The following is a 12,577-nucleotide window of genomic DNA, read 5'->3' on the forward strand; positions in this document are numbered from 1 at the left end:
ATATTAAATGTCCACTGACTTTTGACATAGCTGACTGAGAGTGCTTAGATAACAGTGGGTTCCTGTATGAACAAGCTCTTTAGGTGAGTCCTACTCTGGATGTTCCTTCCCTGTGGCTGCTGCAATAGTTACCTCATACTGACCCTGTATCTCAGGTCAGGAGACCAGAAGTCCAAAGTGAGTTTTAGAAAGAAACTAAGATCAAGATGTTGACAGGGGTGATTGGGAATGCCTAGCATTCCCTTGTTCACAGCCCCACAATTGCCATTACCTTTTCTCTCCCTCTGCTTCTGTCATCACATGTACTTCCTTGCCTCCCTTTTATGAGGGTCCTTCTTACATTTAGGACCAACATAATGTATTAGTGGATTCTGAGAATTGGTGTGTAAGTAGGATCTTTTGGGCCTATGGTTTGGATGTAAATATTTCCCACAGACTTGGTCACAAACCTCTGGCACTATTTGGGATTGGGTGTGTGTGTGTAGCACGGGGATTGGAATCTTTAGGAGGTAGTAGAAGAAAGACCATAGGGGTATGTCCTTTAAGGGAATATTGCAACCCCAACTTTTCTCTCCCTTTTGGCTTCCTATGTGCCATGATATGAGTGGTTTTGCTCCACCATGCATTCCCTTCCATAAATGACCTACCTTAACACAGAGAGCAACAACCAAGTGACCTGAGAGTGGCACTGAATCAAAATAAACCCTTTTCTCCTTTAACTGACTTTCTGTGGTGTTTTATCATGGTAACCAAAAGCTGACTGACTTACAGACCATTGTTCCATATACCTCATTCAGCAAGCTCACATCTCAGGTAACGGTTCAAGTTCTCGGTTCTAAATATATAACCACCTGAGAGCTTGAGTAAGCCAGTTGTGCCTTGCACATTAATCAGAGTCTGAGACTTGGGCTTTGGCATTGGAAGCTCACCAGGGGATTTGTTTTACATAAGATGATTGGAAAAAATAATAGGCCAGAAGCAAAGGAGCACTCTAGAAAACAACAAGCTCTGAAGAAAATCTTCCTTAAAAACTGATAGATTGTTTCAGGAGTGAAGTGTATCTTTAAAGAATGTCCACCCCTTAGACTTAATACCTTTTTCGTTTATAGGGAGATGGGGAGGGAGTGGACACAGTTCTGTTTTTTTGTTTGTTTATAACCGTAAACTCTGAAATCTGTGTGGTTTTATTCCTGGATTTTCTATTCTGTCCTTTTGATCTTATAGTATGCTTTTGTGCCAGTACCATGCTATTTCTATTACTATGTCTCTGTACCATAATTTGAATTTCAGTATTGTGATATATCTAACATGGTGCTTTCTGTTCAAGATTATTTTGGCTATTTCAAGATCTTTGTCCTTCCATGTTCCCATACTAAGTTTTAGCTTGCTTTTTTTTCTATTTCTGTGAAGAATGACCTTGGGATTGAATTGAATTTATAGACTGCTTTCAGCTGTATATACATTTTCACAATACTTATTCTGCCAACCCATGATCATGGGAAGTCTTTCTGCCAGTTGTCTTCTGCCGTCTCTCTAACTGGCCTGTAGATGGCAGTGTTCTCTGTGTGTCTTCTGTTGAACTTGGTCTGAGCACTCTCTCCAAGCATGTTTTTGCTCAAGGCTAGCATTCTACCAGTTTGAGCACAGCTCAACCTCTGGCTGTTTGGTGGTTAATTGGAGGCAAGAGCCTCATAGACTTTCCTACCCTAATGTCTGGCTTTAAACTGCAACCTCAGTTTTCAGGGCCCCCTGAGTATCTAGAATTAACAGCCTGAGCTACTAGTGCCAGGCTCATAAAAAAAGGAAGAGTCCTTTTGTATATGTGTCTGTGCCTCTCCCAGTGACTTCATTTGACTTCAGTTACTTCTTTAAAAGAATACTTCACATTCTAATGTACTAGGGCTTAGTACTGTACTTGTGAATCGGAGGAGCACCTTGCAGAACATGATCCTTCCCTTCCCTACAAGGGAAATTCCTAGGGCAGGGTCATATTGGTAGTTTTCAACATGTGTTTGGCCACTGTACCCCTATACAGCTAAGCTACCTAGATTTTGCTTCCAAGCCAAGTTGGCCTGCTCCTCTTATCAAACTTTTTAGTGTCAACCAGAGCTGAAGGGCTGAAATGGTTAGATCAGGAACTTTGCCAGCTCTGGCTCTGGCATGAATTGATCTCTGTTTTTCAGGGTTGTAGTATTTTGAAAATGCCGTTGTGGAGCACTGCCCAGGTTAGAACAGTGATGGTTCCTGAGACCAGAAAGTAAAATCTCCCAGGTCACCAATGGAAGAGGACTTGGTAGGGATTAGTATGTACCTTTTCACCCTTGCTGAAAGTAAGCATTCTGGTTGGGTAAGAAACCTTTGGATAAAATGCTTTGACAGTTTCTGAGAGGAAGTCAGACCTGGTATTAGAGGAAATTGGCTCAGTGATTTTTGTCAGCGAGAAAGTGGGAAAAACTAGGAACTGTTAGTTAAAACCTGGCAGTGACCTTGACTGACCAGGAAGTCCCTATTTCAGAGCTTGTGTCATGAAAAAATTCCTGACAAGGCAAAATAGATTCAGATTCTTTAAGGCTTTGAATGCATTCTTTGGGCAAGTCTGTATTTACCTGTCTTGAGGACTGGTGCTCTGGTCCTGGGGTCTGACAGGGACTTGTCATTGTTTTCTGAGTATGGATGCCTGATAGAGTATGAGTTCATAAAAGAATCCAGAGATATTGGGAGACCTCTGTTCTAAGGCTAGCTTTGCTTCTTGTGATTTGTTCTTAGATTTCATTATTTTCCTTTTTCTCATTAGTAAAGGAGGACTAATGTTATAGGATCTATCTTACACAATGATAGAATAATCAAGTAAATACCTCTGAAGCACTTAGCATATACATGTGATATGTAAAATGTTCAAATACAGTCACATTATCTCCAAAGCAAATACTGAATTGCTATTGAATTTGGAGGCTGGAGGAAGCATGGATATCATTATTGAGACTTCAGAACTTGGGTGTTTGTCCATTAGTATTTTGCTATAGGGCCAGTAGGTGGCGACATTGGCTGCATTTTGACACAGTGGCCTCCATCTTGTCTAGTTCCCTCATGTGGTTGGACAGAGAGCTTTCTATGCTGTACCCCTTGCAAACTATGGGTTTCTATTACTAACTGTTGCCAGTTGGAGGACCTAGTAAGCTTATCTGCAGATCATTTCAATGTCAGAGATGATCACAGCCTTTCTGGCATGTAGTAGCCACTTGCTTTCATGTGAAGTGTTAATAGTTCCTTGCTGAAGATTAAGTTACTGGGTTATCATGCAGCCACCATGGTGTGTACTGAAGCCTGGAAGCACTGAGACTGAATTTCAGCAGGATATTTGGCTTGCATTTCTTAATTACTGCATCCTGCTGAAATAGTGGGTCTAAACTGAGAGGGTAGTTCCAACACAAAATTAGATTTGTTTTGTATTTACAAACCTGAAGGCCCAGGATTGAATACAAAATATGAGGGGCAAAGAAAAATATATATATATACACACATAAGTATATATGAGAGGCTGTGTCCCAGGGAACATCCAGAAACTATCAAGTTAAAGCAGTCATAATAGCAAAGCAAAAGATTTTATGACCAACTGCATTCCTGAAGAGAAGGCTAAGAATAATTTCAGTCAGAAGTTTATCTTTGTGGCCTAAGATGAGTGTATGGGCCAGGCAGTTAATTTCATTATTGGTGGTCCTTCAGAGGTATGTGAAAGGTAAAATGGAAAAACTACACTGGAGAAATGACAACAATTGCATATAATTGCATGATATTTTTGAACAAATATTTTTTATTAAATTAGGTATTTTAAATGTATTAAGTGATTGGTACTATTGATTTGAAAACTGTACTGATTAGCTTTCATCTGTAATACTTAGTTGACACAAAATAATGCAACCTGCTGTCATTTCCATAATGCACCACAAGGTGACTACCACATCCTCTGAATTTGTAAGAAAAAGTGGTGAATTCAAGTTCTTCCGTGTAAAAGTCTTACTAAATTGTCTATATTTTTTCTTGATCTTTTTATTTTTTTTTCAAGAAACTGAAAGAAAAGTTTTCCTACATATTGATGTAAATACACTTGTGTCATCTAACTTGACAATGGCTTAATTTATTTTTATTTTGCTCATTTATTGTTGGTTGTATGACTTGAACTCTGGATCTGGGTGCTGTCTCTGTGCTTCTTTGTGCTCAAAGAGATTGTATAGCGGGAAAGGTGTGGCCATACCTAAAGTGGAGATGTCCTCAGAGGATACAGAAATACCTCAGTCTGAGGGACCTCCCACTGCTTCCAGCCATGTCAGTGGCCAGGGTTACAGGTCCTGCGTGGGGATGTCCAGGGTGCAGGAGGAGAGAGAGCCAATGGAAGGGGCCATTTCTTCCAGACAGAGCTAACAAGAACTACTTCTGATTTTTGAATGGTTAATTGGAGACAAGTGTCTCATGATCCTCTAATCTCAGCCTCCTGAGTAGCTAGAATTACAGGCATGAGCCACTGACACTTGGCTTAATAATTTAATTTAGATGTCAATTCTTTTTTTTTCTTTTCTTTTTCATATATTTTTTATTGTAATTAATAGAAGGGTTACATTATATTCACCAGATAGAAGGTGGATTACTTCACATACATTGATACCCTTTCTCATGTCTTGGTCTCCATTTCCCTTCCCCTACCCCCGCCCCTCATCTTGTTTTTCCCTCTTCCCTATCTGACTTCAAATAACCAAATACGCATACATACAATATATCAGATAACCAGGTGAAATACTGTAACAATATGAGATAACCAAGGGACAGCAAAAGAGATAAGAGATAACATAGTATATCAAGGACAACAATCACTCATTGTATGGCTTTTGTTTTTATATCCTGGAGGTCCTTTCATTTAGCATCATGCTATATGGCCTTATGTATCTAGGTTGTGTTCTATTGTAAATCTCTGCTAGAAGAGGCCAAGGTTTCTACTGATTATGACAAGTAAGGGAAACTATTGAGCCTATGTTCCTTTGAGTCTGGCTTACTTCACTTAATATGATTTTTTCTAAGTCTTTATATTTCCTTACAAATGGGGCGTTGTCGTTCTTTTTGACAGCAGCATAGAATTCCATTGTGTATAAATACCACATCTTGTTGATCCATTCATCAATGGAGGGGCATCTGGGTTGGTTCCATATCTTTGCTATGGTAAATAGTGCTGCAATGAACATCGTTGTGCTAGTGCATTTAGTTAGATGTCAATTCTTAATGCTGGATTTAGGAAGTTTATTTACTAGAACTGGTACTCAAGTGAGAATAGAACTGAACCTTTTTACTTAAAAAAAAGTACTTCTCCCTTCCTCCCTTAAAAAAAAGACACTCAGATCTTATTCCTTTATTAAAGTTTCTAGTCACGTCCTGGCTTTAACTTGTCACTATTTAAATATTTTCTCTGTTGGATATCATCCTGGGGAAATCTCACTAGTTACTTGGTTTTCAGATTTTCTTTTTAATTGTTACTATAGAGGTGGTGTATAGAGGGGTTTCAGAACTCAAACTATAAATTAAAGCCACCTTTGAATTGTTTTTATATGTACTGACTTTGTTGTATGTGAGGTGTCATTTATGCATACTTCACGTATAAATGTGAATTTACAAAAATGTGTGAATAATAGTATATATTATTTCAGAAGTTGGAGGTCACCTTTATGTGTCTGCATTCCCATTCAGTTCCAGAAGAAGGAAAGTCCCATGGAGTGTCTTTATCAAATGGCCTCATGAGACATTGTTACAAATGGCTATAACTAAAATTTTATTTCCCAACAGTTTGCTGAACATTCTCTAAACTGTAATCCATTTGGTCAGGGAAATAAAATGGCTCAGAAGAGCTTTCTCCTCATTTACTTACCTTTAGGTTCTGTTTCCTAAACTAGAAATACCCTCTGAGCTTGTTTTAATTCAGTTAAAAATAATAAATGTGATAGAACCCCAAAAGGTAACCTATATTGTGTGTATTTGGGGGGTTTTTTGTTTGTTTGTTTCATCAGTCGTGGGTCTTGAACTCTGGGCCTGGGCACTGTCCCTGCGCTCTTCAGCTCAAGGCTACCATCCTACCACTTGAGCCATAGCACCACTTCCCGTTTTTCTTATTTTTAAGGCTTTTGAATGTTTAATTTTTTTATATAATTTTCAGATTTCTAAAGCTCGGTCTAAAGAAGAGTGAGTGTGAATAAATGAATTTGCTTAAAATTGTTTTGTGTCTAACAAAAATAATCTGATGTGTTCTCTTTTTTTTTTCCTCCCTTAGATTGGAATAATTGGTGGAACAGGCCTAGATGACCCAGAAATTTTAGAAGGAAGAACTGAGAAATATGTGGATACTCCATTTGGCAAGGTTAATATCCAGGCCTGTTGGCCTTTCCCTTTCTTCCTACAGCCTTAACTTTAAGTTGGGTAAGACAATTGCTTTCATACTAACAGCTAGGGCTGTCTGGTCCAGGCAAAGAAGCTGGGGCCCTGCCATTATTTTCATCATCTGGGAAATAATCTGCACTTCTCAGTTCTTGGACTGTAATTCTTAGACTGTACTGTTTTGATTGACAGCATGGCTTGTGAATGTTTAAAAGTATCCTCTCATTCTGAATATATAGTGTTAGAAGCCAGACACTCATTTCATACACAGCAACTGTACTCTTTGAATGTGTATTCAAATCAGTTTCTGCTTCTAATTTGGAGCCTGCAGGTCATACAACATTAGTTTAGGGGCAAGCTGATGCCTACTAGAGTGAGGTGTCATTTTTTTATGCACTGACTCAGAGGAGGAGACTCTTGAGGATCCAGAACACAGCCAATGGTAGTGGAATTGGCAATGAGGCCCTTCTTTTCTGCCAGGCTGTTTATTCTGGTGTTACCAGGCTAAGCCAGGAGGAGAGTATTTTCCTACCTCTAGTTCCATACTTCCAAACTTTGTCATACCTCTCAATTCTCCTAGGAAGGTCTCCTCATCTGGCCATCCCAACCAAACCAGCTAAGTTCTTTGACCTTTTGTCTTCCAAGACCAGTTTTTTATCTCAGTCACTTCTTAAGCCTTAGTTCTCGGGACCTTTCTTAAGTCATCCCTTATCTTGAGAACTGTCTTACAAGCAGATAGTTCCAGTTCTAAATTCTTCATGGTGCAGCATTAGCCTTTCATTATCACATCTGTTCCTGAGCCTGCCAAATACTCTTGATACATCTACATTTGATTGGTTTCCCTATCATAGTCCCCTGGCAATGCTTGCTACAAATAGACCTTAGTAGACTCTGAGGCAGCCTACTTTGTAAATGTTGATTATTATGTTGATCAGTAAAGTTGGGACTCCAAGCCATATTGCCAAATTCCAAGCTTCATGATCCTGTTTGGCTTAACAATTCAAGTGACTGGTTTATTTTATTTATGTATGTGGTTTAAAAAATCATTGACTCATAACATTTTTCATTGCATGCAGCCATCTGATGCCTTGATTTTGGGGAAGATTAAAAATGTTGATTGTGTCCTTCTTGCCAGGTAAAGTATTTTAAGCTTTTTGGATGTTACTACTAACAGAAACTAAATTTTAACAAACACTAAAATGAATAATTATGGGAAGGGTAAGGGCAGGGGTGGAGGGGATTTGTTTGTTTTTTTGCTTCAGTCCCAGGGCTTATACTCAGGGCCTGGGTGCTGTTCCTGAGCTGCTTTTTTGCTCAAGGCTAGTGCTCTACCATTTGACCACTTGAGACACCACTTTCAGCTTTTTTTTTTTTTTGGTTGTGGGGCTTGAACTCTGGGCCTGGGCGCAGTTCCTGAGCTCTTCAGCTCAAGGCTAGTTCTCTACCACTTGAGCCACGACGCCACTTCTGATTTTCTGGTGGTTAATTAGAAACATGAGTCTCATGGACTTTTGTGCCCGGGCTGGCTTTGAACTAAGATCCTAATATCTCAGCCTCCTGAGTAGCTAGGATTGCAGGCGTGAGCTACCAAATCTCGGCCACTTCCAGTTTTTTGATGGTTAGTTATAGATAAGAGTCTCGCAGACCTTCCTTTCAGCTGCCTTCAAAACTCAACCCTCAGATGTCAGCCTCCAGAGTAGCTAGGATTACAGCCATGAGCCACCAGCACCCAGCTTTTGTCTTTTGTTTTTATTTTACTTCTTGGTCACCTCTCCTATTCTGCATAATAACTCTCTGAGACCTAATGTCTCTGGTGTTATGCCCATGAAGACAAACAGCACACATTACAAGAGTGTGGTTACAGGAGTATGATGCCTAGGTGAGTTGTTTCATGCATTTATCAGGAAAATAAATACGTGGAATATAAAATACTTACAAGACTAGTTATTGCCTAACATCTTCCTCTCACAACAAAAGTGTTTCAGTGGAAAAAAATCTGGAGAACATTGTGGTAGGTTACTCTTCTAATTGTATTAAAACAGTCTGATCACTTCATTCTCCCTCAGACATGGAAGGCAGCACACCATCATGCCTTCAAAAGTCAACTACCAGGCAAACATCTGGGCTTTGAAGGAGGAAGGCTGCACTCATATCATAGTGACCACTGCTTGTGGCTCTTTGAGAGAGGAGATTCAGCCTGGTGATATCGTCATTATTGATCAGTTCATCGACAGGTGAGCAAACAGCTAAAATGTGTTAGGCTCTGATTGTTGGTCATTTCAAGCTCAGAAGAAGGATCTACAGGAACCACAGAAAAAAGCAGGACAGGGTGTAGACTTATTCTCAGCATTTTGTCTTCATAATAATAATGGTATAGATTGGTACAGTTTGATACTAAGATATATGCACATTGCACAATGATTATTATGATTGATTTGAGCTCAAGGAAATATCACCTCACTTAGCAATTTTTGAGATTACGTTCTGAGCAATTCTGAAACACATTTTAAATCACCATTTAACTGTTCACAATACTGTACAATAGATCTTGAAAACATTCCTCCTATGCAAATGTAATTTAATGTCATTTGTCCAGCATCTAATTTCTGGGTAATAGCTATTTCCCTACTTCTTTGTGTCTGACTTGTTAGTTTCCACGTAAAAGTGAGATGGTGCAGCCTTTCTATCTGCCTTACTTTACATGGTTTTTGTCACAAAGGATAGTAGTCCTTTTTTTTGGTGGTTGAATAGTATTCCATTGTCCATTCCTGATGAATACTGCCCTGATGGCATGTTTTGACTCTTGTGAATACTGCCGCTGTGGACATTAAGGTTCAGTCTCTTCCACACAGTGATATCATTTCTCTTGAGATGCTTAGAAGTTGGGCTGCTCCTTACCCTTCACTCTAATGATATATGATCTTGTATTCCCACCAACAATGTGCAAGTTTTCCTTTTTCTGCACATCCTCACTGATCTTTTTGGTAGAGTCACTTTAACAAGTATGAGATGTTTGCTTATTTTAATTTAATGTGCATTTCCCCAATAATTTTTCATCGCTTGGCCAGGTTTTTGCTGGGGAGTGTGTGTATGTGTATGTACATGTGTGTGCGTGCGCACATATGCATGTGTGCATGTGCATGTTTGTGCCCTGGTCCTGATGCTTACTGGATGCTGTCCTTGAGCTCTTTTGCTCAAGGCTAACACTACCATTTGAGACACAGCGTCACTTCCAGCTTTTTCTGAGTAGTTTATTGGAGATAAAAGTCTTATAGACTTTGATCTCAGATATCAGCCTCCTGAGTAATTTAGGGTTATAGGTGTGAGCCACCAGTGCCTGGCTTGAATCTTTTTTTTTTTTTTAATAGTTCAGTTAGCCAGTCTGTGCCTTCTAAATTTTTTTTGTGTGTGCAAGTCCTGGGGCTTGTTTTCAGGGCCTGAGCACTGTCCTTAGACTTTCTCAAGGCTAGCGTTCTGCCATGAGCCACAGCACCAACTTCCGGCTTTTTCTATATATGTGTGGTATGGAGGAATTGAACCCAGGGTCTTCGTGCATGCTAGGCAAGCACTCTACCACTAGGTCAAACTCCCGGCCGCATTCTAATTTTTAAGGCTGCTCATATGCAGTTATTATTGAAAGGTTTATACTAATTTCAGTTATGTTATTTGCTGCATGTTTCAAACACTTCGTGTTCCTTTTTTTCTCATAGTTTTGCTGGTTAATTGTGCTAATAATATTTCTTCCTTATTCTCATGTGTCTATTCTGGTAAGGTTTATTCTTTCTTGAATTCTCATGATTATGTAAATATTTCTTCCTCGTTGAATATTTTCTGCAGTGTTCGCTTAGTGATCATGAAAACATTTAGTTTATGCTTTTCTTAGGAAGCTATTTTAAGTTGGGCACTGGTGGCTCATGCCTGTAATCCTGGTTACTCAGGAAACAGAGATCTGAGCATCGTGGTTTCAAGCCAGCCTGGGTGTAGAGTACCAGCCTTGAGCAAAAAACTCAAGAGCAGTACCCAGACCCTAAGTTCAGTCCCTAGGACCGGCATGCACCACAAAAAAATATATATTTTATTTCTCCTTCAATTCTAAAAGGTAACTTTGCTTGCTATAGTAATCTTGGATGGCAGTTAGTTTGGATGCTGGAAATAACATCATTCCTTGTGTTCTTAGCCTTTAAACGTTGTGCTGAAAAAGAAGTCTTCTACTCCTCTGGTGGTTTTGCCTGTACAAGTGACTTAGTTCTTCTTGTGTTGCAACTCTCAATATTCTCTTTATTCTGTATTATTGGCATTATTTCTGATCTAGATGTTCATATCTTGCCCTATTTGGGGGGAGGGGTTCTACTGTTTCACTGAGTCGATTCTTTGACTTTTGTCTCAGTCTTTACAACCTCTAGCTGCTGAATTTCATCTATATCTCATAGTTTTCCTTCATGATCTGTTCATTTATATCCTCTTCAAAGTCACTGGTCATTTTTAAATTAGATATTTGAAATTTTGACCAGCAAATACCTACTTCATTATCTTTTGGGCTCGGTTACTGAAGACTTAGGAACCATATTTTTAGTGTTTCTGTGCTGAAATTGTTTCATCTTTGGGGATGGATATCTCTTATGCTTTTAAGTGAAGATCTGCTTAGTGAGCAGCCTTCTTTTGAGACTTTAATCTGTGGTACAGTTGAATGGGTAGAAAACAATCCACACTAACAACAATCACACACACACACACACACACACACACCCCAGAAATAGGAGCAAGTCAAAAAATTGCACCACATTGAGGAGATGCAGATACTTCTTTCCCAGGCTTAGTCATGGGTGGGACAAAGTGGTGCTCCTTCTCAGATCAAACCAGTCAAACCGGATGGGGCCTGTAGAGGCCTAGCCCTTCCCTCCCTGCCGTCCCTGCCGTGCCTGCCAGGCCTTGCCTGCCTCCCTTCTAGCTACTGTGAGCTTAGCATGATTGCTACGTGATTGTGTATATATATCAGTGAAGAACATCTCACTGGGTGGAGTGACATAAGTAAGGTAGTTTATCACTATGCCCGTGGGTGTGCCCAAGCAGTGACAGGGTATCCTCTAGATGTCTCCACACTTCCGTATCTGAAGAGGGCAACAAAAGCAGACTGTGCTGGGCAATTGAACCATGAACTTGTACTCTTATTGAACTCTTATTGGCCCTGGCCAAGCCAGCCTTTGTCTTAGTCTGTATCTCTGCTCCCTGTTCATTGCCAAAAATTAGTGTGTTTGACATATAGCCCATAGGTCCTAAACATTGTAGTAATGCTTTTTTTTCTTTATTAAGAGTGAATGTAATAATCAACCTTCTTGTAAAGTCCTTATGTTCTGTCTTGATCTAGTCCATCTGGGATACTTTTCATACAATTGCCTATCTGCCACTTTTGACTGGAAGTGTCTTTCATTTCCCTATGTACTCCAGACCATGCTTCCCCCTCTGTAGATTTGTGTCTGCAAATTTGTGTGCAGGTTACAGATTCCTGGACTCAAAATGGCTCTGGGAAGTGTCTTGTCTGATAAGCTAATGAAAAAGAGAAACCAGTGGGACTCTAGCAGGTTCTACACTGATGAACCTTCCCCAGGCTTTCCTTCTCTTTTGTTTATGACCCTATTGAAAGAGATCTTCCCATATCTACACTGCCCTATCATATTCTGAAGTCCAGTATTTCTGAGTTGGGAATAGACCTCTTGGATCATAGGGCCTAGTAGTTAACAGCAGGGAATATGATTTACCAGGGAATCTAAAGCTAAGACTTTAGGGAGTCAGGGGGAACTGATTCTTAGTTCCCCTGGCTTCAAGCCTATCAGCTCACGGGAGAAGAGTTACAGCCATCAGAATTTACCACGATGGCTGTCATCTAAAATGGCTTCTTCAGGAAGCCCCAGGATCACAGCCCAGAAGCACCTTGAAGGCATGGAGCTCTCCATGGTAATGGTGTCTTCCTCATGATTTCACGACCCACAGTAGACCCCAACATTCTTGCATTCTTTCTGCTGAGTCTCTGAATCCTGATGATATCCCCTACCCAAATGATCCAGTACTACCTAGGAAAGGATGATCTTTTATAAGAGTGAGATACTCAGAATGAGTCAAGGGTGCCCTAGCAACACCCACGAGATCATAAAGCTGGATGGTATCCCTC

General features: G+C 40.0%; 1 protein-coding gene across 4 annotated transcripts in view; it reads left to right on the top strand.

Moving 5' to 3' along the window:
- The window catches only part of Mtap (methylthioadenosine phosphorylase), a 37,198-nt gene that overhangs the window by 5,082 nt on the left and 19,539 nt on the right, over window positions 1-12,577 (top strand). For all 4 annotated transcript variants that reach the window (XM_090330057.1, XM_090330060.1, XM_090330059.1 and 1 more), the window contains exons 2-4: window positions 6,308-6,394; window positions 7,488-7,546; window positions 8,478-8,645. In XM_090330057.1, coding sequence (XP_090186183.1) covers window positions 6,308-6,394; window positions 7,488-7,546; window positions 8,478-8,645 — 314 coding nt within the window. The remainder of the gene's footprint in view (window positions 1-6,307; window positions 6,395-7,487; window positions 7,547-8,477; window positions 8,646-12,577) is intronic.

This window comes from Megascapheus bottae, chromosome 3, assembly GCF_031878675.1.
Source record: "Megascapheus bottae isolate mThoBot1 chromosome 3, mThoBot2.hap1, whole genome shotgun sequence".
Classification (NCBI taxonomy): domain Eukaryota; kingdom Metazoa; phylum Chordata; class Mammalia; order Rodentia; family Geomyidae; genus Megascapheus; species Megascapheus bottae.